This window comes from Equus asinus, chromosome 2 (genome assembly GCF_041296235.1).
Source record: "Equus asinus isolate D_3611 breed Donkey chromosome 2, EquAss-T2T_v2, whole genome shotgun sequence".
Classification (NCBI taxonomy): Eukaryota; Metazoa; Chordata; class Mammalia; order Perissodactyla; family Equidae; genus Equus; species Equus asinus.
Window position 1 is genome coordinate 120,792,242 of NC_091791.1, and position 20,752 is coordinate 120,812,993.

General features: G+C 40.8%; 1 protein-coding gene and 1 long non-coding RNA gene across 3 annotated transcripts in view; one reads left to right on the plus strand and one right to left on the minus strand.

Annotated features, from left to right (window-relative positions):
* Positions 1-9,505: 9,505 nt before the first annotated feature.
* Positions 9,506-14,977, minus strand: LOC106823926 (uncharacterized). 2 transcript variants are annotated; one of them, XR_001396259.3, is made up of 4 exons: positions 14,653-14,977; positions 12,839-12,949; positions 11,729-12,066; positions 9,506-11,203 (listed from the first exon to the last, which is right to left on the minus strand). It is a non-coding gene; the product is annotated as an uncharacterized lncRNA (long non-coding RNA). The 2 variants fall into 2 exon arrangements; XR_006522544.2 differs by having other exon boundaries at positions 9,642-11,203; positions 14,800-14,941.
* A 30-nt stretch (positions 14,978-15,007) lies between these two features.
* NIPA1 (NIPA magnesium transporter 1) overlaps positions 15,008-20,752 on the plus strand; it is a 50,193-nt gene continuing 44,448 nt past the window's right edge. Inside the window, exon 1 of the mRNA XM_014829931.3 lies at positions 15,008-15,206. Coding sequence (XP_014685417.1) covers positions 15,044-15,206 — 163 coding nt within the window. The 5' untranslated portion in view covers positions 15,008-15,043. The remainder of the gene's footprint in view (positions 15,207-20,752) is intronic.

Below are 20,752 nucleotides of genomic sequence, written 5' to 3' on the forward strand. Positions count from 1 at the left end.
TGCATTTCGTTTGTTTCTTGTCCCACGATTTTTGGACTACCAATTCAGGTAGGTAGTTTGCTATATTGGCTTTCTTCTTCTTTGTAATTTGTGTCTTTATTCTTGTTATTTGTTTAGTGGTTACCATGTGGTTTGTGTAAAACATTTCGTAGATGAGATAGTCCATTTTCTGATAGCCTCTTATTTCCTTAGATTAAGCCGTTCCATTGCTTTCCTCTTCCCCTTCTAGGTTGTTGTTGTCAGATTTTTTTTTCTTCCTTCTTATGTTGTGAGTTTGTGGTTAAAATGACAAGACTATATTTATTCTTGGTGTTTCCCTTCCTTTTATCTTTAGTGTTATGCTTAGCCTTTGCTAACCTGTGCTGATGGAGACCTGCAACTTTCTGATTTTGTCTTTCTACTTATCTCCTTTGCTGTGGGTTTTGTAACCATTTTCCTTTTTTTTTTTTTTCCTTCCAGGTATGAGGGTCTTCCTGAGCATTTCTTGTAGGGGAGGTCCTGTGACGATGAACTCCCTTAACTTTTGCTTATGTGGGAAAGTTTTTATTTCTCCATCATATTTGAAGGATATTTTCGCTGGATAGAGTATTCTTGGCTGCAAGTTTTTGTCCTTCAGAGTTTTTGAATATATCATTCCACTCTCTTGTAGCCTGTAAGGCATCTGCTGACAACCTTATGGGGGTTCCTTTGTAGTTTATTTTCTTCTGCCTTGCTGCCCTTAGTATTTTCTCTTTGTCATTGACTTTTGCAAGCTTCACTACTATATCCCTTGGGGTTGGTCTTTTTACATTGATAAAGTTTGGAAATCTATTAGCTTCTGTCACATGGAATTCCATCTCTCTCCCCAGGTTTGGGAAGTTCTCAGTCATTATTTCTTTGAACAGGCTTTCTGCCCCCTTCTCCTTCTCTTCTCCCTCTGGGTTACCTATAATCCTTATGTTGCATTTCCTAATTGAGTCAGATATTTCTTGGAGAGTTTCTTCATTTCTTTTTAGTCTTAGTTCTCTCTCCTCCTCTATCTGCAGCATTTCTATATTCCTATGGTCCAAATTGCTAATTCTGTTTTCCATATTATCAACCCTACTGTTCAGAGAGTCCAGATTTTTCTTAATCTTCTCTATTGTGTTCTTCACCTGCAACATATCTGATGGGTTCTTCTTTATAGTATCAATCTCTGTTGTGACATAGATCCTATACTCATTGAGTTGTCTATCTGTATTCTCTTTTAACTCATTGAGTTTTTTAATGATGGCTATTTCGAATTCATTGTCATTTAGGTTATAGATTTCAGTGTCTTTGGGATTGTTTTCTGGGTACTTGTCATTTTCCTTCTGTTCTTGAGATTTAATATATTTTTTCATACTGCTTGATGGTGTGGATTTGTGCCTCTGCATAGAGATAGAGTTTAGTTACTGCTTCCACTTGCTTCTACTGGGGGGCGGGGGGGGGGGTTGGGGTTTGCAGCAGCTGTGTAATCTGTACTGACCAGGATCCCTATCAGCTGTTGCTGACCTGACCTGGGCCCCTCCTCATGATCACAGTGGCCCTGTGGGGTCTCTCATCAGCTGGGGGGACAATCGCAAGGGGGCCTTTGGGTTGCTGGTACCTGCTGTCACAGACTGCCTAGACATGCTCCCTCCTTAGGGTCTGCAGCAGTGTTATGGGCTTTCACAGCAGCCGGTATCAGGTTCACCAAGACTCACAGCTCTGCCACTGTCAGGACCTGCAAGATCTCACTTGTCCACTATGGGCTGCAGCAGAGCTATGGGTATCTACTGCAGTCTGTGGTTAGCTCACCCAGCTGTGCTATTTCTGCCCCAGGGCCTTCCAGCCTTGTGACTGCCAGGCAGAGCCTCTCCACTAACGCTGCACAGAGGCTTTCCCTGTGGCTGTTGTGGGACCATGGATTTTCCCCCTGGACCAAGGAGCAGTCTTGCTGGGGCTCCAACTTGCTACCACCCACTCACATGGTCTCTCTGGGTCTCATTTGCCCCCTCTGGGCCACAGCAGGAGTTTGTGTGTTAGAGGTGGCTGGGGGGTTGCTGCTGTGGGCTGAGCTTCTTTTGCCCAAGGGCCTCCCAGTGTTCTGAATGCTAGGTGAAGCCTCTCTGCTAATGCCGAGTAGAGGCTTTCCCTTTGGCTGCTGTGGGACCATGGATTTTCCCCCTGGACCATGGAGCAGTCTCACTGGAACTGCAACCTGCCACTGCCCACTCACATGGTCCCTCTGGGTAGGGATACCTTGTTTTAATAAATAAATATACCAAAGACCTATGAATTTCGTAATTTCTGATAGAGTTGTCAAGAGGCTGGTCCCTCACACTAGGAGTCAGAGTCTCCCTCTCTCTCTTTCTCAGGAGGAGGCCCAAGGAGAAAAACCAGAGGAGACCAGCATGCCCAGAAGGAACTTTCTTCACCTCTTTTCTTCCTCTGTGGACTTGAGTGTATGAGATGCACAGCCTGCCAGAAGGAGAGATGCCTCACTGGGAAGGTTCTGACAGGCTTCCTTCCCTGACCCGGCTGAATTATGGTTTTTAGTACCAGAATTAGATGAACAAAATCAGTACATTACTGAGTGTTCCTCAGGAACGTACATACTACTTTGGATCTTTCCATTATTTTATCTCTGTTAAAAGTTAAATGCTGTGTTATAGTGAGTATTGGTGAAGATGTGGTGGTGCAGAACTGTCAAACAATGCTGGTGGGAGCATAGAGTGGTATAATCACATTGGAAAATTTTTTTGTGGTTTCTACTAAAGCTAAATATATGCCTACCCTCAGAAATTCCACTACTAGGTATGCAGACAAGAGAAACAAGTGCATATGTCCAAAAACAGACTTGTATAAGAATGTTCATAACCATTTTTATTCATAATAGCCTCCAAGTGGATACAACTTAAATGTACACCAACAAGAGAATAGATAAATTGTATTATATTCACTTAGTGGAATACTACACAGCAAAAAAAAAAAATAATAATGAGGTAGTGGAACATTCAAAAACATGGGTGAATCTCACAGACATTATGTTAAGTGAAAGAAACTAGATACAAGAGAGAACACACTGTATGATATCACTTATATGAAATTCAAGAAGGCAAAACTAAATGATAATGATTGAAGTCAGAATAGTGGTTTTCTTGGGGAAGGGTATAGATCAGGAAGGAACTTTCTGGGGTCCTAGAAACCCTCTATATCTTGATCTGGGTAGGAGGATGAGAGAGAGTGAAAGTGAGAGAGAGACCAAGCTGTACACTAAGAAAGATCACAGTTAGTAAAGGTAGAAAAACTGATTGAATTATAAAATTGCCATTTTACCATATTAAATTAATTTATTTATTCAGGCCGAGATCATCAACGGATGAAACAATTAATTGAAAGGATGATGGAGAAGTTTACAGTGGAGGGGTCAGGTTCTCACCACTTGAACCCACTAACCTTATCAGGCATTGAGTGCCTCCAGAATTGATGCAATAGAAATCACTAAAACCATCTATCTCATATTTTTAATATTAAAAAGTAGAACTGGAATCTAATCAAACATCTAGAAGTAACATCCAGTTTATAGAATATGGAGGATAGAGGAAGTTGTTACATTACACCATGAAGAAACTAACAAATTGCATTAGTTATCTATTGCTGCATAACAAACTACTACAAACTTAGAGGCTTAAAAAATATTTATGATCTCAGTTTCTGTGGGTAACAAGTCAGCATAGCTTAGCTGGGTCCTCTGCTTAGTGTCTTATAAGGCTGTAATCAATATTTTAACTGAGGCTCTTTTTAACCTTTAAAAAACTCAACTACTTGGAATTTACCTGGCTATAAGTTATGATAAATGGGTCCAATTTAATTTTTTCTACATAGTTACCCAGTTGTCCACAGCTTATCTATTAATATTTTTCACCAGACAATAGTTTAGGAAGTTCTAATCCAATTTAAAGTTTGGTAGTTTTGTGTATAAAATAAGAGTAAATAGTCTTTTCTGAGTGAGACTTGAGTTCCTCCTGCTTTTAAAATTAATAGAATCAATCTATTGGCTTGGTGATATCTAGTTTATCTACTCAAATATCTTTTTTGGGCATACTTCCTTGACTTTTGTTGATTTATGAATTCAGGAGGCTATTACTGCAAACATACAACATCAACAACAGCAGACAAAACAGAAGAAGAAAAGAAAGATATACAGACATAGATAAACAGGTAGACAGATAGACAGACAGATGGAGAAACCAGCCTGGAAGATAACATTACCCAAGGAACAAGAGAAAACTCCATGATGATAAGAATTTTACTCTAGGATGCTGTTCAGAAAAGAGTTAGAATAGCAGGCCTGAGACTACTGTCCTCAGAGAGGCCTGCTTGCAAAGTTTGCCCTTGGCTAGCATCTGGGAACTTAGATTTAGAGAGGCCTCTCACTACTCCATTATTATCTATTTCCTTAACTGATAAGAGTGGCTTGCTGTGCCTAAACTGTTCATGCAAACAATGTGGTTTATGCTGAACACTTGCTCTCCTTTAGGAAGTCTTGAATTTTGATGCAGGACTGACCACTGATAAAATCCCAGGATTCTGAGGCTCAGGCAAGCTTCCCTGACAGAAAGAATTCCACACATATTGTTCATTGCTGGAGGAATTAAACACATGCTTTGTGACTTCTTTGGAAGAGGACTCTTGGGAGCTCACTGCTGGTTTCCTCCAGATCTCGTCCCATGGACCTTTGCCCCTTGCTGATTTTGCTTTGCTTCCTTTCATTTCATTGTAAGAAGTCATAATTATGAGTATGACTATATGTTGAGTCCTGTGAGTCTTCCTAGTGAATCATCAAACCTCTAAGTGGTCTTGGGAACTCCTGACAGATGCTTAATAAGAACATAAAATCAATAAAGGAAGAACTCAAAGATTGGACAATAAGATACAGGATTGAATGAAAAAGAAAACTTCAGCACTAAGGAAACAGAACATCATCATTATTCTATTAGTGGTTATAGACATAGAGGATAAATATTGAGATAATTAAGAGGAAGATAAGAGATATAACATAAAAGAATATCCAACATAAGGATAATTATTGTTCTTAAAACAGAGAACTCATCTGATGAAACCTAAGAAAGGGGGGTAGTTTGGTAATATTTGAAAACACAGTAGTAGAAAATTGCCTTGAAAGGTGGTTCAAGATGGCAGCATAGGAAGATCCTCAGCTCACTTCCTCCCACGGACACAGCTACATATAAAACAATTGTTTCTGAAAAAGTCCTGAAAACTAGCAGAATGGCTCTTCCACAACAAGGATAAAAAGGCCATATTGAGATGAATAAGAGAAGCAGAGATGCAGTCTTGCCAAACTCTCACCCTTTGTGCAGTGACCAACAAGTGGGAGGGATATCACAAACATAGAGCTTCTTCCTGAGGAGTTAGGTGTTTGAGCTCCACATCAGGCACCCCAACCCTTAGGACCTGCTCTGGAAAGACAAGCCCCCAAAATGTCTGGCTTTGAAAACTAATGGGGCCTACAACCAGGAGATCCAAAGGGCTTTAGGAAACTGAGACTCTGCTATCAAAGGGTTTACATAGAGACTCACTTGCCGCAGGACTCAGTGCAAAGGCAGCAGTTTTGAAAGTACCTAGATCATATGTGAAGGAGATTCATTAACTAATCAAAGAGTCTGCTGAAGGAGCAGAGGTCTGTTGGAACTCTCTCTGGGGACTGAGGCATTGGAAGGTGCCATTTTTGGCACTCTTCTTCTACCTTGCTACTGCTGCATGCCCCTCACTGGTGTTCCACCACAGCCTTCCACCACCAAACTTGGTGGGTGGACTTACCCTGGCTCAGTGCTCTACCATGCCCCTGCCGCACCAAACCTAGTGGGTGCACATAGTCCACATAGGCGACTCCCTTTGAACACTTAGTGCTGGTGGCCAGGGGGGCTTGCATTTCTGGGCCCCACAAGACTGAAACAATTGGAGAGACAGTTTTTGGCAGGCCACCTCTCCCAGGGCACTGCACAGATAACAGACTGAAACACATTCTCAGTCTACCTGTGACCAGTCGTTCAAGACTGGGCGAGATAGCTGTTTCATCTAACACATAGAAACAAACACAGAGAGGCAAGCAAAATGAGGAAACAGAGGAATATGTTCCAAACTAAAAAGCAAGATAAAAATCACAGGAAAAAAACCTGAATGAAACAGAGATAAGTAATTTACCTGAAAAAGAGTTCAAAGTAATGGTCATAAAGATGCTTACCAATCTCAGAAGAAGAATGGATGAACACAGAGAGAATTTCAACAACAGACAGAATGTATAAGCAAGTACCAAAAAGAAGTCACAGAGCTGAAAGAATACAATAACTGAACTGAAAAATACACTAGAGGGGTTCAACAGCAGACTAGAGGAAGCAAAGATCTGTGACCTGGAATACAGGGCAGAGGAACTCAAACAAACAGAGCAGCAAAAAGAAAAAAAAGAAAAGAATTTAAAAATGTGAAAATAGATTAAATGACCTATGAGATAGCATCAAGCAAAACAACATACATGTTATAGGTGTCCCAGAAGGAGAAGAGAAAGAGAAAGGGACAGAAAACTTATTTGAAGAAATAATGGCTGAAAACTTTCCTAATCTTGAGAAGGAAACAGACATCCAGATCCAGGAAGCCCATAGATATCTAAACAAGATGAACTCAAAGAGATCCACACCAAAATACATTATAATTAAAATGTCAAAAGTTAAAGATAAAGAGAGAATCTTAAAAGCAGGAAGAGAAAACTAACTTGTTATGAACAAGGGAACTCCCATAAGTCTATAAGCAGATTTTTCAGAAGAAACTTTGCAGGCCAGAAGGGAGTGGCATGATATATTCAAAATGCTGAAAGCAAAAAACTTCCTGCCAAGAATACTCTACCTGGTGAGATTATCATTCAGAATCGAAGGAGAGATAAAGATTTTTCCAGACAAGCAAAAACTAAAGAAGTTCATCACTACTAAACCAGTCTTACAAAAAATGTTAAAAGGGCTTTTTTTTAAGATGAAAAGAAAGGGCACTAATTATTGACAAGAAAGCATAACAAATTAAAAATCTCACTGGTAAAGATAAATGTATAGTAAAGGTAGTGGATTAATCAATTATAAAGCTAATGTGAAGCCTAAAAGACATAAGTAGTAAAAATAACTATTATAACTACAACAATTGGTTAAGGGATATACAAAATAAAATGTGATATTAAAAACATGTAATGTGTAGGGGTAAAAATGTAGAGTTTTAGAATGTGTTCAAACTTAACTTGCTATCAGTTTAAAATAAACTGATATATATATATAGAATTTATATGCTGAAATATGCGAGCCTCATGATATCCACAAAGTAAAAATCTATAGTAGATACACAAAAGATAATGAGAATGAAATCTAAACATAACTCTAAAGAAAGTCATCAAATCACAAGAGAGAAAAGCAGAAGAAAGGACTAGAGAGGAAATATGAAATAGCCAGAAAACAATTAACAAAATGGCAGTAAGTGCATACCTACCTACAATTACTTTAAATGTAAACGGACAAATTCTCCAATCAAAAGACATAGAATGGCTGAATGGATAAAAAAAACCAAGACCCATCTATATGCTGCCTACAAGAGACTCATTTCAGATGTAAGGACACACAGACTAAAAGTGAAGGGATGGAAAAAGATGTCTTATGCAAATGGAAACCAAAACAAAGCTGGAGTAGCTATACTTATATCAGACAAAATAAGACTTTAAAACAAAGACTGTAATAAGAGACAAAGAAGGGCATTACATAATGATAAAGGGGTCAATCCAACAAGAAGATATAATATTAATAAAGATCTATGCACTCAGCATAGAGGTACCTGGGTATATAAAGCAAATATTAACAGACCTGAAGGGAGAAATAGAGAGAAGTACAATAATAGTAAGGGATTTTAATACCCCACTTACATCAGTGGATAGATCATCTAGACAGAAAATCAATGAGGAAACATAGGCCTTAAACAACAAATCAGACCAGAGGGACTTGATACATACACAGAACATTCCATCCAAAATCAGCAGACTACACATTCTTCTCAGGTGCACATGGAACATTCTACAGGATAGATTACATGTTAGGCCACAAAACAAGTCTCAATAAATTTAAGAAGATGGAAATTATATAAAGTATCTTTTCAGACCACAATGGTATGAAACCAGAAATCAATCACGAAAAGAAAACTGGAAAAACACAAATACGTGAAGACCAAACAACATGCTAGTGAACAACCAATGGGTCAATGAAGAGATCAAAGGGGAAATCAAATAATACCCTGAGAAAAATGAAAATGGAATTCCAAAATTCCAAAATTTATGGATGTAGCAAAAGCAGTTATAAGAGGGAAATTCATAGTGATACAGGCCCACCTCAAGAAACAAGAAAAATCTCAAATAAACAATTTAACTCTACACCAAAAGGAACTAGAAAAAGAAGAACAAACAAAGGTCGAAGTTAGTGGAAGGAAAGAAGTAATAAAGATCAGAGTGGAAATAAATGAAATGGAGACTTAAAAAAAAAGAAAAAAGGAAAGATCAATGAAAGGAAGAGCTGGTTCTTTGAAAAGAGAAACAAAATTGACAAACTTTTAGCCAGACTCACCAAGATAAAAAGTGAGAGGACTCAAAATCAGAAATGAAAGAGGAGATGTTACAATTGATACTACAAAAACACAAAAGATCATGAGACTACTATGAACAATTATATCCCAACAAATTGGACATCCTAGAAGAAATGAATAAATTCCTAGAAACATATAATCTTCTAAGACTGAACCAGAAAGAAATAGAAAATCTGAACAGACTGATCACTAGAGACTGAACCAGTAATAACAAACTTCCCAACAAACAAAAGTCCAGGACCAGATGGTTTCACTTCTACCAAACATTCAAAGAAGATTTAAAACCTATCCTTCTAAAACTCTTCCAAAAGGAGGGAATGCTTCCAGACTCATTTTATAAGGCCATCATTACTCTTGTATCAAAATCAAAGACACCACAAGAAAAGAAAATTACAGGCCAATATTCCTGGTGAACATAGATGCAAAATCCTGAACAAAATACTACCAAGCTAAATTCGACAACACATTAAAAGGGTCATACACCATGATCAAGTGGGATTTTTCTAGGGATGCAAGAATGGTTCAACATCTGCAAATCAATCAATGTGATACACCACATTAACAAAACGAAGGATAGAAATCATATGATCATGTCAACAGATGCAGAAAAAGCATTTGACAAAATTCAATTCCATTCATGATAAAAACTCTCAATGAAGTGGGTGTAGAGGGAATGGACCTCAACATAAGAGACCATATATGACAAACCTAGAGCTAACATCATACACAAAATTTAACTCAAAATGGATTAAATACTTGAATGTAAGACCTGAAACTATAAAATTCCTAGAAGAAAACATAAGCAGTAAGCTCTTTGACATAGGTCCTAGTAATTTTTTTTGGATCTGACTCAAAAGGCAAGGGAAACAAAAGCAAAACTAAACAAGTGGGCCTACATCAAACTAAAAAGTTTCTGCATAGTGAAGGAAACCATCTACAAAACAAAAAGACAACCTACTAAATAGGAGAAAATATTTGCAAATGATATATTTGATAAGGAGTTAATACCCAAAATTAATACAACTCAACAACAACGAAAACCAAACAATCCAATGAAAAAATGACCAGAGGATCTAAACAGACATTTTTTCAACAGGCACATGAAAAGATGCTCAACATCACTAATCATCACGGAAATGCAAATCAAAACCACAGTGAGGTATCACCTCACATGGATCAGAATGGCTATTATCAAAAAGACAAGAAATGACAAGTGTTGGAGAGGATGTGGAGAAAAGGGAACCCTCATGTACTGCTGGTGGGAATGTAAATTTATGCAGTCACTATGAAAAATAGTATGGAGATTCCTCAAAAAATTAAAAATAGAACCACCATATGATCCAGCTGTTCCACTTCTGGATATTTATCCAAAGAACGTGAAAATACTAATTCAAAAATATATTTGCACCCTATGTTCATTGCAGCATTATTCACAATAGCCAAGATATGGAAGCAACCTAAGTGTCCATCAATGGATGAATGGATAAAGAAAATGTATATATATAAAATAGAAAACTACTCAGCCATAAAAAAGAATGAAGTCTTGCCATTTGCAACAATGAGTGTATTATGCTAAGTGAAATGTCAGACACAAATATCATACTGATATCAAATATCATGAATTCACTTATATGTGGATTGTAAAAAAAAAAACGAACAAACAAAACAAAACAAAAACAAATTTATAGATATAGAGAACAGATTGGTGGTTACCAGAGAATGGATTGGGGAGTGGGTGAAATGGGTGAAGGGGGTCAACTGTATGGTGATGGATGGTAACTAGACTTTTGACAGCGATCACTGTGTAGTGTATACAAATATCAAATTATAATGCTGTACACCTGAAACTTATATCATGCTATATACCAATTTGACTTCAATTAAAAAAAAGTAGGGGCTGGCCCCGTGGCCGAGTGGTTAAGTTCGCGTGCTCCGCTGCAGGCGGCCCAGTGTTTCATTGGTTCAAATCCTGGGTGCTGACATGGCACTGCTCATCAAACCACGCTGAGGCAGCGTCCCACATGCCACAACCAGAAGGACCCACAACGAAGAATATACAACTATGTACTGGGGGGCTTTGGGAAGAACAAGGAAAAAAATAAAAAATCTTAAAAAAAAAAGTAAATCATCTGCAAACCCCCCCAAAAAAAGAAAAGAAAATTGCCCGAAAGAAGGAAAACAATCTACAAAGGAAAGGATATACCGTGTACCAGGAAAAATGACACTTCATGGATCAATACTGTGATATAACCTGACTGAGATATTGAGCTTCAAGGATAACCAATTCTGTGGGCACCAGGAAGAGGAAAGAGATGTGGAATAAAAGACAGCCTCCACTATTACCTATTTCCTTAAAAAATTGGAAGCAAATATAGCAAAATATTAGGATTAGATAGATTTGGAGGGATGAGTATATGGGTTTTTAAAAATGTTATTCTCTGCACTTTGATATACATTTTAAATATTTTATAATCAGGAAAAAAACCCAGATTCTTCAATCTTTCTTGATTTCTCATTTGCGTTTAAACTCTTCTTAAGCCTAGAAATAAAGAAATTAAAAAAAAATCAGGTTGGCTTCAGCGTTAAAAAAACAAACTACAAATACTTCAATTATGAATGTTTTCAAACACATAGATAAAAAATAGAGAATAGTATACTGTTTGCATATACTTTATACTCATCACTCAACTTAATCACATAGCAACTTTCTGCTGTTCTTTTTATTTTTTAATCTTGATGGGAAAGACAGTCACATGCATGCAGACTTTTGACCCTTGCTCAGTTGCATGAGAACGGGCCGTGGGCCTAGAACACTTTTTTACCAAGAAATAAAGAGCCTATACAGCCTGTGCTGGGCTATCGCCTTGTGTGGGAATATCATTCCCTGTTTCAGACTCAATGTGTGCTCCTTTGTTCTGTTTAAGCATGTGATCATATGGCACTGGGCCAACCCCATTACTATATCCATTCCTGGCAGGGAGGGAAAGGGGTCCTTTGCTTGCAGTACAAGAAGGGTGCATGCAGATCATTGCTCTGCATTAGCTGCAGGCTGGGACTTGCTTACCATGGGGGACCAATGCCCACTACTGAAGCTGATCTTGCTGTTTCTTCCCTATGTGAGTAAAGTGTTGTTCCATCCAGTGCCTACGTGAGTTGTGTCTCTCTTGGCAACCCTGGCATGTACAAACCAAGGAGTAGACATTCTGGGATTGCTGCTCTTGGTGGCAGGCATTCTTCAGCTATTTGCTATCCTCCATGCAGTAGGACTCCTCCCCTGGAGTTGGTAACAGGTGTCATTTGCTTGACAAATCCATTTCCATGCTCACTCACTTTTTCCTTGTGAAATTTTAAAAAACAAATCCCCAAAATAATCACTTCACTTTTAAATACTTCAGTAGTTGTCTGTAAAGATATTAATATAACCACAATTTCATTAGCACACCCAACAAAATTAACAATTGTTCCTTAACATTATTTATACCCTGTTTGTATTCAATTATTCCCGATTGTGGCCTCAGACTTTTAAATAACACTTAATGCCAGAAGACATCAGGACAATGCCTGCAATCTTTCAGGGAAAGAAAACATGGTCTGAAAAATTTAAACTTGTTCATTTTGTAGTTTGGGCAAACATCCCATAAGATAAAAGAACTCAAAGATTACAGCACTCATAGATATTTTTAAAATACACTTATGGATAAATTTCTAGTGAAGTGAAAGATGAATGGGAAAACTCGGCAAAAGGGTGATGTGAACAATGAACTCATATACATATTTAAGATCATACAAATATAGAATTACGAATACAGAGTAGTCTCTAAATGTTATATGTCTTGACAAAGTTAAAAAAAAATCACAAGGAGCTGGAAAGGGAGCTGACTTCCTCATTTCTTATTGGAGTCATTTGATACTGTCTAAAATTGAAACATGAAGTTAACAGAAACATAACTTCCACGTTTTAATCTTTTTCACTAACTTTAATTTTAAAGGCATCTTTTAGGAGCTAATATCTCTTGTGGTAAAATAGTATTTCTCTCAGCTTCAGTAGTTACATTAGTTTCATTTCAGTTTTTTAAATGTTAAATCCAACTAACATACAGTTTTACCTTTTAAATTAAAATACCATATGGGCTTCCCATTTGATCACCTTTGATCCCTTCACCCATATACTCACCAGGAAAAATGTCTGTAGTGGAGTTCTTAATGGCAGTAATAGTTATTTCAGGGTGATGAAATTTGGGGTGATATTTTATATGCCTTGGTTTTTACTGAATTTATTGAGTTTCTAAAAAAAAAAATGAGCACACCTCTTTTTACTACAGGCACAAAAGTTATTATTTTTTATACCAGCATTATTAGAAAAGCAAATAATTATGATCATGTTGGCAGTGCTGTCGCTGCTGCTTTCACCTGCTTGCTTCTGCTGAGATTTACGATAGAAGTTATTGCTTATTTCAAGAAACATTGATGTTCAGAAGAATATTTAAAAAGAATAAGCAACTACTTCACACCTACTAGGGTGGCTATTAAAAAAAATTGGAAAATAACAAGCGTTGGTGAGAATGTGGAGAAACGGGAACCCTCATATATTGCTGGTGGGAATGTAAAATAGTGCAGCAGCTGTGGAAAAGTTTGGCAGTTTCTCAAAAAGCTAAACAGAGAATTACCATATGACTCAGCAATTTCACTCTTAGGTACCTATCCACAAGATTTTAAGTCAGGGACTCAAACTTACGCCAATGGTCACTGCGAAATCATTCACAATAGCCAAAAGATGTAAACAACCCAAGTGTCCATCAGCAGAGGAAAGGATGAACATACACGAATATCCATACATGTCACTCAGCCATAAAAAGGAATGAAGTTCTGACACATAGTACAACTTAGATGAACCTTGAAACCATTACGCTAAGTGAAACAAACCAGTCACAGAAGGACAAATATTGTACAATTCCACCTTTATGAGATATCTAGACTAGGCAAATTCTTAGAGACAGAAAGATTACAGGTTACCAGGGATTAGGGGGAAGGAGAATTGGGGAATGCCCGCTTAACCTACAGAGTTTCTGTCTGGGGTGATGGAAAAGTTTTGGAAATAGGTGGTAGTGAAGGTTTTACAACATTGTCAACATAATTAATGCCACTGAATTGTACATCTTAAAATGGCAAGTTTTATGTTATATGTTACCACAACAAAAAAAGATTATGCAATGAACTAGATTCATTCAGCATAAAAATGTTCATACAGAAATAGTATTTTATATTGCTTCACAAACTAACAATGCTATATATAGCTATAAGTTTATACTCTTTAATCCAATATTTTCAAAATTTATGAAGATGTTCATTATGGCATCATTTATGATAGGAAAAAACTGGTAGCAACCTAACAACCAATAACATCTGAATGGTTTAGACAAATCATGGTAAGTAACTTCATGGGAAATTAGACTGTCATTAAAACAATCATAATTATGTAGCAACATGGAAACTGATATATTAAATAAAAAGGATATTTTGTATATTGTAATTGGAAACACGTAAACGTATGCATACGTTAGGCGGGAAAACACCTAAAATGATAACAATTAGACTAAGGTTGTGGGATGGAGTAATTTTTAAATGTTTCCTGTTTTCCATGCTTTCTGTAATTTTGATATATTTTACTAAAAATGAGTTAGGAAATTAGACGGTACGATCACGAGCTCACAGCTCCAGTGTGGTGGTGACTGACATCACCCCATTCCGGGGTCCCTTTGAGTTTCGACAGCCTACTCGCCCTGGTTTCAGGCCCACGTGCGGCTCCCCGCTGGCCTCAGACTAGAGGCTTTGGCGCGGACTGTGGTCCTAGCGAGAACCGCGTCCCGCCGACGCTCTTCTGGTCCCAAATACTGCATGAGACACACTAAGAAATTATTTGTTGTTTATCTAAGCTGCAAACTTAACTGGGCGTCCTGTATTTTCATTCGCTAAATCTGGGAAGCCTACCTCCTCACCCACATCGCCTCATCGCTTTCCTCCCACCGCTCTCTCCTCTCCACCGTCACTCTCCTCGGGGCCCTGGGGCCACCCTCCGCGTCCCGCCTCCTCTGAGACCAGACTCCATCCCCACTTGCCGAACCCAGGTCCCCCTACCGCATCCTCGCGGAAGAGCCCCTGTTCTCTTCTCCGTCCCCGTCCCAGAACCTAGAATCTTCTCCACACCCTATCCCAGACACGGCCCGGCGGAACCAGGTCCCCGCCCCCCGATCCCGTTTGGCTCCACGGACCTCGGGTCCCCAGCCCCCACCCCGTTGCTGCCCAGCGGATCCCCGTCCCCGCCCCTCGACCCGGCGGGCGCGGCGCGCAGGCGCAGACAGGACGGGAGGGCGCGGGCAGAATGGGGACTGCAGCGGCGGCAGCGGCGGCGGCCGGGGAGGGGGCGCGCAGTCCGAGCCCTGCCGCTGTGTCGCTCGGCCTGGGCGTGGCCGTCGTGTCGAGCCTGGTGAACGGGTCCACGTTCGTGCTGCAGAAGAAGGGCATCGTGCGCGCCAAACGGCGAGGTAGGGCGGGGGGCTGTGCTCGGTGGGGGGAGGAGGGAGCAGCCGCTGGGTGGTGTGGAGGGGAGTGGCCTTGAGTTGCAGGGGGTGATCGGGTCGTCGCTCCGGGCCGGGCCGGGGGACAGAGTCGGGGCTTCTCGGAGGGACGGGCTGCACGTGCGCGAGGCCCTTGGCCCCCTGAAGCGCTGGCACGGACGCGGCCCTGCGCCCCAGAAGCGTCTCTGCCGCGGCCGTGTCTGGTCCTTAGGCAGCTCCAGAGGTGGCCCGGGAATCACCCGGTGCGCCCTGAGCGATTGTAGGTGGGGCCGCCCCTGTTTTTCTCCCTTCCCAGCGGCCAGAGAGGCCTTGTTCGGTTTTACAGGGTTTCTCCAGCCGACTGCTTTCCCCCTCCCAGACCCTCCTTCTTCCTCTGCAGCCGCGCAGCCCACCGCCTAGTTCTCTGCTTGGAGCCTGGCCGTCCCTGTCACCCTCATCCACCCGCTGCTAGGGAAACTTTCCTATTTACAGTATCCCCGACATGGTCAGAGCCCAGTGCCTACCCAGAGGAGCGACGGCCTCCCGCCTTTGCTGTGGCCCCGGTCTGGGTGCACTGGGGAGAACAAGACCTACTGGTTTTGCGCCCCCTGCAGTGGCCACGCCAGGACAGGAGAAAGAACTGTGCGCTGGGCGTTCCGGACGGGACAGGCAGCCGCGGGGGCGCTCTCTCTCAGGATGGAGCGAGACTTTTGGTCTGTGCTGTCCTGTGGCTTCTGTTCCTGGGCTCCTCGGTTGAGCCATCTCTGCTTTAGACTTGAACCATTGAGGTGTAAGTCATCTTCAGTGTGAAAAAAACGCAAGGCAGATTAAAAAAAAAAATGGGCCAACTGAGTGTTTCCCGGGTAGATGTACCACCGAGCACCACTCCTTGGTAATGTGGAAAGTGAGAGATGTAAGAGTGCTTCTCTTTGCCATTCTCCCTCTGTGCTCAGAGAGGCCTGGGTAGTTTACTGAACGCTAGATGTGGCATGGTTTGCAACTGAAAACAAAGGTTGTGTCCCAGAAGACTAAGAAAATTATGTGGTGATTAGTGTCTTCTCACAAGAATAGCGTTAAGAGCTCTCTGGGAAGGATGAGATTGCCAGGTCATGGGTTTGAGAATAAATACACTCATTTAATGGTTCAGATTCCAGAACGTGGGGCAAACTTCTGAGTCCCCTGGATCATGAGCCAGGAATGCCTTCAGGAAAGAAATAAAGAGGCCTACAATCTTGAGTGGAAATATGAGATCATGGATGTTTGTTTAAAGAATTCAACATTGAAGTGAAACCATTGCAGTCTGCACATAAAATCTAAATAAAACCAAGTCTGATTTCCCTAGGTCATAGATGTGTCTTTAAGGTAACAAAAACATCTGGCAGCTGGCACATTCTTCAGGGAGCGCCTGTCAGTTGGACTGGCTTCAGGGGTAGATAAAGTGTTTGCTGTGACTCAAAAATAAACAGTACTTGTGCCCTTGATAGGATGGGTGAGATGAGCATTTCACCTTTGTGGATATCCTCACAAAAACCCACAACCTCAGTCTGACCGTGAGAAAAGCATCCTACAAACCTGAATTGAGGGACAGCATGCAAAATACCTGACCAGTCTTCCTGTCAAGGTCATAAAGCCTGAGAGACTGTCACAGCCAGAAGGAACCTAAGCACACATGATAATAAGATATTAGGTAAAATCTAAGGAAACCTGAATATAGACTTGAGTTAATAAAAAAGAAACAATTATTGAGAAAACTAAATGTGTTGTTTTAGCTCAGTTTGTGTGTTCAATGGAATGAGTAAGAAAATAAAAAACACATCAGCCTAAAGAAAACCATGATTGATGCTGTTGTTTATATGTACACACTATGCCTTTAAATTAATAAAAATGAAAATGTGATATTTGCTGACTTCATACTTCTCCAATTACCACCCACAGCCACTGATTCAAGCTGGCTAGGTTACTCATGGTGGTGAAAGTTAGACGTATTGTTTTGTTTTGATAAATTTAGTTTTGATTTGTTCAACAGATATTCATGAAGCTCTTATGTGGCACACACTGTTGTAGGTATTGAGGATATGCAGTTTTAGAATCTGTTCCCCCTAAAACCTTTTGCCACTTCTGCTAACAAGCAGCAGAGTTGACCATTGTGAAATGACTGAAATGGAGGAGACAGGAGGAAAGAGAAGGTAGCTGAGAACTGGAGGGTCAAGGTCTTGTGTTAAGGGAGACCTGACGCTTACCCTGTGAAAAGCTCTGTCTCATCGAAAGTTTCAACTTTAAATGAATTGCCACACGGCAGCATTTCTCTCAAGTCTCAGCTTCAGGAGAGCCAAGTTCTGGTCACAGCCCTTCTTTTGGGAGGTTGAGGGGCAGTTTCCTCTCTTACCAGCTTTCACTCACTCTTGAAAGGGCCTTCCTGGGTAGGCCAGGAGCACTCTCCACAACTTGGGCTCAGGGTGGACTGCCTGACTCCTGGGGTGCCTTTGAAGGACTCTGTGGATGGGAAAAGGCAGGGGGGTACCTGGGGCCACAGGTCATTTATAGTATGTCCAGTGTTAGAGCCCAGCAGGGCTTAGTTGACAGAAATAAGGTAATTGTTGGGTGTGAATGTGTTTATGGAAAGCCAGTTGCTACATTAGAGTTTGTCTGCTCATGGGTGAGGATGGCCAGGGAGCCTGTTTGTGTGTGGGGGTGGTCTTCTGCCTTGGAACAGGCTTTGTGGAGATAGTCTTAGCAAAGTCATGTGCTTAAATTTGCTGGAGGCTTTGGAGAATTGCATAGGTAAGTAACTCTATGTAGAATTCCCTACACGAGGATAAACCAGCCAATCTTTAAAATCTCTTTCATCAAAACTGGGAGATACACTTCATACCCATTAGGACTGCTATTGTTAAAAAAAAAGAACCAAAACCCCACAGAAAATAACAAGCATTGGTGAGCATGTGGAGAGTTTGAATCCCTTGTGCACTGTCACTGGGAATGTAAAATGGTATAGCTGCTATGAAAATAGTATGGCAGTTCTTCAAAAAATTAAACATAGAATTACCATATGATCCAGCAATTCCACTTCTGGATATATACCCAAAAGAAGGGAAAACAGGGACTTGAACAGATACTTGCACACCTGCATTCACACCAGCGTTATTCACAATAGACAAAAGATGGAAACAACCCAAATATCCATTGACAGATGAGTGGATAAACAAATTGTGATATATACATTCAAAGGAATATTATTTAGCCTTAAAAAGGAAGGGAATTCTGACATGTGCTGCAATATGGGTGAACCTTGAGGACGTTATGCTAAGTGAAATAAGCCAGTCAAAAATTCCACTCATATGAGGTACCTAGAATAGTCAGATTCACAGAGACAGAAAGTAGAATGGTGGGTGCAGGGGCTGCTCGAAAGGAGGGTGTAGGGAGTTAGTGTTTAATGGGGACAGTTTCTTTTGGGGAAGGTGAAATAGTTCTAGAGATGGATGGTGGTGATGGTTGCACAACAGTGTGAATGTACTTAATGCCATAGAACTGTACACTTAAAAGTGGTTAAAATGGTAAATTTTATGTTAGGTATATTTTACTACAATAAAGAGATCCTTTTCAGATTTCATAGTCTCCTCCCTGAGAGGAACGCAGACTAGAGATGTAGTTACACTGTTAAGACACTTGGAAGGAAAGTTTGTTGTCTCATGAGAGTGGAAACTGGGATCCAAGCATCCCACCTACTGGTCCCAAACAATCATACTTTACATTTCTGAAGGGCATGCCTGGCTGTGGGGTGTATGCATGCTTTCTCCTTGCCTCTCCTGCCATTCCCAGGCACATACCCAGAGAAGAGATGGACACACGTTGTCTTCACGTCTGCAGCCCTGTGGGTCTACAGTTAGTTCCTGCTGCTTCTGTGAACTCTCAGATGGCATTAGTTGCCATGTGTTTCCTTGGCGCCTGCCCTCAGTCTCCTCCTGCCCCCGAAACCTGTGGGATCATGGCCTGTACACTTGTCTGCATTTCCCTGGATCTCGTCTCTCCAGGGCGGGGCACATGTCCTGTCCGCAGGGAGGCATATGGTGGACACTCAATAAAGCAATCTAACTGGCCACGAGTAACTGTAGAGTGAAGAGGGTAAAACTGAAACTTAGATTTTCTGAAAAGATTTCAGAGCTTTCTTCAGGTTACTCAGAGCTGCCCTTAGCTGTGGCCTCAGACTGCACAGTTACTTCTAGATCTATAAATCTGTAACCCTATCTGATCTCAATTTAGCCCTGAGGGGAGATCATCGATAAGGAACACGGTGAGAATTAGGAGCATTTGGGTGGCTTGGCAGCCTGTACCTGGTTTACTTGATGCTATTTCGGTAAGAAGAGAAGATAAATGAGGCTGCTACTTACAGAAGACCCATGGTGTCCCAGACTCATGTATCTGTCATGGTTCCATGGGTTAACTGGACTCAGAAGGGCACCTTTCCATTGGGGGGTGTCTCAACCAGTTGCAGTCAGATGGCAGCTGGGCTGGAGTCATCTGAATGTTTGGCTGAACTGGCCATACAAGGTGATTTCTTCACCCACTTGTCTAGGGTAGCTGAAGCAGCTGGGACTTCCCGAGGCCCTTCTCTCTCTTATTCCCTCCCTCCTTGCTTCTCTCCATCTCTCCATACTGTCTGTTCACACGTGGCTACCTTGGGTTTCCCTACAGCATGGTGATCTGGGGGGAATCCTGAGACCCCCGTATATGGTGGGTAGTTTCCCCTAGACCAGACTTTCCAAGGACCCTGGTAGAAGCTGTGTGGATCCTTGTGACCTGGCTTTGGAAGTCTTACAGTGCCACTTCTGCCACATTCTGTTGGCTTCTTCGGAGCCAGTCCAGATTCAGTGTGGGAGGGGACTGTATAAGGGCATGGATCCCAGGAGGTGTGATATAGAAGAGGAAGTTGAGGCATGCACCAAGATTTGAACCCAGCTTGGGCTGATTTTGAAGGTGATCCATCTCACCCTGCTTGCTGTGGGGAAGGTAAGGGGGAAGATAGACACATTCACCTACAGATAAGGCTTTTCTGATGAGGGACTTCACAATTAATTTGGAAAAAGCTGGTACTCTGATTCTGGGTTATTATAAGTGTAGCTAATAACCAAAGACATTAAGGCAAATAAGAATTTCTTCTCATTTTCACTAACATAGTTCAATTCCTACATGAAGTAAATACCCCTTGGTCTTATTGAACTGCTGTTAGAGTATATTTTTCCCTCAAAAATATTTAAAGATATAGTATAAAACATAATATAATTTATATTTTCAGTCCTTTAATGAAGTCCTTAATGAGTAAACAATCCTTTTTTTTAAAAGAATTTTTAACCATGAGGGACTAGAAAAGACCACTTATCAAAAAAAATATGCTTGGGGCCACCGGGCTTGGTGGCGCAGCAGTTAAGTTCACATGTTCTGCTTTGGTGGAGTTTAGAGTTTAAAACTCTAAATAGAGTTTTAACAGTGATAATGTTTTTATAAACTGTATATGTATATATATATATATATATATA